At 29.4% G+C, this 4,158-nt stretch overlaps 1 protein-coding gene across 5 annotated transcripts; it reads right to left on the bottom strand.

Annotated features, from left to right (window-relative positions):
* Positions 1-254: 254 nt before the first annotated feature.
* On the bottom strand, positions 255-2,218 carry LOC112786465 (uncharacterized). 5 transcript variants are annotated; one of them, XR_011879210.1, is made up of 3 exons: positions 1,912-2,154; positions 1,253-1,565; positions 255-642 (listed from the first exon to the last, which is right to left on the bottom strand). XR_011879210.1 is itself a non-coding variant. In XM_025829839.2 (2 exons), the coding sequence occupies exon 2, from the start codon at positions 1,475-1,477 to the stop codon at positions 560-562; it is 918 nt and encodes a 305-aa protein (XP_025685624.1). In that variant the 5' UTR covers positions 1,478-1,565; positions 1,912-2,218; the 3' UTR covers positions 255-559. The 5 variants fall into 5 exon arrangements, 4 of the variants coding, with proteins under 4 accessions (XP_025685624.1, XP_072086846.1, XP_072086845.1 ...); XM_025829839.2 differs by having other exon boundaries at positions 255-1,565; positions 1,912-2,218; XM_072230745.1 differs by having other exon boundaries at positions 255-1,565; positions 2,074-2,218.
* Positions 2,219-4,158: the final 1,940 nt, after the last annotated feature.

Below are 4,158 nucleotides of genomic sequence, written 5' to 3'. Positions count from 1 at the left end.
TTAATTAATTAATTTAATTAATTTTGTTGAAGACTACATCTAACTTATGGCAGATTTAATATGCTTTCCTTTGCTATATATTTTTGGTCTCATACTCTCATGTAATACCAAAAGATGTAAAAATATCGAAGCATGAATAAAAACTAGAATAATGTTGTATCATTAAGGGTTTAACAGAACACACAATTAAGATATGAATATCCTCTTATAATAAATCCCAAACTAAAGGCACTATCAAAATGAGATAACATTAGTTACAACTAAAATTAAACCATTCTTTATAAACCTTTGTATGTCATATAACACGTAGATTCAAATCTCAAACTCAAACTGAACGGAAAATTGTACACATAATAGTAATAAACTAATCAAAATCACTAAATCAGTATACAAGAACACAGAGTAAATATGAATTAGCATAAGACGAATGAAAATAATTATTCAAATCAAACTCCAGGCAGCAAACTGCTCTCATCATCATGATCCATGCACATTTTGGTAGAGTACCTTTGTAGTTTAATTTGCACTATCATCAGCATGAGATTGGCTTTCACTTCTATTAGGTGATTTTGCAAGATTCTGATGATGACTCATCACCATGATGATGGTGGTTGATTTGCCTTGGATCCATTATTTCCATTGCTGCAGCAACATTATTATTATTATAATGCGAAAAAGAAGAAGGAGAAAAATATGACTGTGTTGTCGCGGTGGTCGCCGCGGCCGCCGCACGTGGAAGAGGAGAAGGAGAACAACACAATATTTGAGAAGCTCCTATGTTTTGAAAGGGTAAATTTACAACATTAACCCCATCATGATGATGATTCACAAATCCAAGATTATTATTATTATTATTATTATTCCCCAATAATTGATTAGCAACATCATCATGAGAAGCTGATTGGTAAAAATGATTACCAATTGATGATGGCATAGTGTTCAATAATCCCAAGAATGAAGGAGGATGATGATTATGGTTTATTGTTGTTGGTAATAAGAAACTATTAGGCAAAACATGTGCACTAGTATTATTACTACTATCCTGCTCTTTATTATGATTAGATTTATTAGTAGGAAGAGAGGGATAACAAGCAAGGGTAAAATTGGAAGGAGGAATGGGAAGAGGGGGAAGGTCATCAATTTCATGCTTAGCAGCATTGAGTAACCAATCAACAACCTTGCTTGGTTGATTGAGCCCTAACCTGTCTTGAAGATCATAGAGGTTAATTGCTGTGGGAACTGAAAGCCTTACCCTTCTGTCTCTTAGCCCTCTTATTGTGCAAACCTTGCTGTGTCTGTCTTTTCCTCCCAACGCTCTTGATACCCGTACGATCCGCGGATCCTTCAATCTTAGCCATTGATGTGATGATGATGATGATGATGATGGGCCCTTACTAATTGCTTTTTCATCACTTCTTGTTGTTCTTGAAACCAGGCCAGCTGCAAGATCTGATGATGATGAATCTATCTCTTTCATTCTTCTTGGTTTCTAACTTTGACTACTGCTTCATCAAACTTGTTTTTGACTCTGAATTGATTTGCAGCTGGTTCCAACTCCATAGTACCTAGTTCAGGAAATTATGAAATTATTATTAGGCTTTGAGAAAATTCTTAATTTTCTTCAACAGACACTATGAATTATGAATCGATTGTGACACTGAAAGGATTACAGTAATAATAGAGAAGCAAGAACAATATAATAATGATAATGATATTTATGTATGTAGTTTAGTTTCAGTTGAAGAAATTAAAGAGACAAAATCAAAGTCAAAGCAATTAAATAGGGTGCAAGGAAGGACTAATTATTAATATATTGCTACTTCACATAACTAAACCCTAGCAAATAGAATATAATAAATTAAAGAAGAAGAAGAAAATAGTAATCCATGAACACTACTACCTAGTACCTACCACTGATATATATCATGAACTACCATACAGATGTGCACCTTAATTTCTTTTTATATGCCAAATTAAATAAGAAGAGTGTGTGTATGAAGAATGAGAGTCGAGTAGTTAATTAGGAAAAGGAAGGAAAGGAAGCTAAGGAAGGGATTCTGGAATGGAACCGACCACGGCGCACTGAAAGATAAAGCAATGGTGGATACATGGCCACGTGGCATATGACCCTATTGGTCAAATAAATTTGGTAGCTACTTCTTCATCTTATCATTTATATATATATGTTGTTGTCATGGACATGGTTGATGATGATTTCCACATTAGGGCAGATATTTCCACACTTATTATTAAAAGAAATTCTGTTAACCAATTAGTTACCACTTACCAGTGAAGGGACCATTTGTTACACATTTCAAAAAGCGGCTGGGCACACTGAATTTATCGACAACTACAAAACATTTTGTTACTCATGAAACACTTTCACATGGTGGGGGTGATATAATAGAATTGAAGCTCAGACAAAATGAAAAACGTTGTTCTTGTGAATAGGTATAGCAATTAAGTAAAGACTTGTTTCTTGCTGCATGCTTTCATTCTTGATATACTTCCAAAGGGAAACATTAAACGCACTCATAATAATGTTTTGGAACCTATCACAAAATTGTTCGCTCTAGCTACTATGGTTCATGTCTGAAGTCCTACCTCGGTTAAAGAGAAAAAACGAAACATATTTTATTAGTGAATTCTACGGTACCTTCTCTAAAATAAAGGGTAAATTAGCCTTTGATAATTATTTTTCTATCAGAGTTTCAAGATTTACGTTATCTTCTCTTTTCTTTTCAATTGACGCTATGTTTCTTTTGATACTTGATAACAATGTCATTTTCATCATCCCTACTAAATACACTTCTTCTTCTCCAATTGAATTTGCACCATAAATAAAATTTTTGTAGGTAATTAATGTTATGAATAATAAAATAATTAATTAATATTTGAGGTGAATGTAAATATTAAAATACTTATTCTATTTTATCTTATTGTTATCTGAATAATAATTTAATATTTTTTGTGACAATATAATAGTTTAATATGCTCCTATCAATGCATTAGTTTTTTTTTTTTAAATTAGGGAAGAGGTGTATTTGGCGGAGATGATGACAATGACACTGTTATTAAATTTCAAGAGAAACATAAAGAAAAGAGAATATAACGTGAATTTTGGAGTTTTAATGAAAGGATAATTTATCAATAATTACTGTATATGTTACAAGGAATAATTTACCCTTTATTTTAGAGAGGGTATGGTAGAATTTACCTATTTTATATTGTCATATCTAAATATTTTTTATAACTAAGTTCAATCAAATTGGTCCAAACCTAACAACACTTACTCACACAATATGCACATGAAATCGCGCACTTCTTTTTCGTGTTTCTTCTTTTTTTCGCCGCCTCCTTCTATTGGTGCTATTGTTGCTACATTTTATGTTTATTTCTTTTTCTCCTCTTTTTTATCATGTTATTACAGTTATTTTTTTTATTTGATTTTTTTTAAAAGAGTGAAATAAAAAATTATAAAAAATAAAATAAAAAAGAGAAGATGAAAAGAACGAGAATGAGGAGAATTTTAAATTGTACAAAATTTATAAAAAAAATAGCACCGAAATTTTTCAATATATAATAATACAAAAATTTTCTAATTTTGATACCAAAATTTTATTACAAAAATACAAAAATATCTTTTTAATGTTATATTTTTATGTTTTTTTTTTTTTAATTTAGTTAAATGAATATAGATTCATATTTATTGGATTGAATTCTTATTAAAAAAATACCAAAATTTATTTGAAGTGACACCAGAATTTAAATATTTTTTAATTAAAAACTAAAGTTAATATTCTGAAATTTAGCATTTTATTTGTGTTACTATACAATTAATAAAATCGAATTTTTAATTTTAAATCCCAAAAAATTATATTGATTCTATAAAATAAAACAAGATAGCACTAAAATTATTTAAAATTGACATCAAAAGTTCAATAATACAACACAAAAAAAATATTAAAATTTTTTAGAAAACATTACACTTTCAATGAATTGAATGCTTATCTCATATATAAAACAACACATAAAAATCTAAAAAATAACATTAAAATATCTTTATTCTAATACTGAAATTTCTAACTAAATAGTGTGATATAACTAAAAATTTATTTTAGAAGACTTAAGTTGCAGACTTTAATAGAAAAAAGAATA

The sequence above is a fragment of the Arachis hypogaea genome, chromosome 20 (assembly GCF_003086295.3).
Source record: "Arachis hypogaea cultivar Tifrunner chromosome 20, arahy.Tifrunner.gnm2.J5K5, whole genome shotgun sequence".
In the NCBI taxonomy this organism is placed as follows: domain Eukaryota; kingdom Viridiplantae; phylum Streptophyta; class Magnoliopsida; order Fabales; family Fabaceae; genus Arachis; species Arachis hypogaea.
Note: the sequence above shows the minus strand (reverse complement) of the source record. Positions and strands in the feature narration are given on the sequence as shown.

Excerpts from the sequence above, each read along its gene's own strand:
- LOC112786465 (XM_025829839.2), bottom strand. The coding sequence starts at position 1,477 with ATGAAAGAGATAGATTCATCATCATCAGATCTTGCAGCTGGCCTGGTT.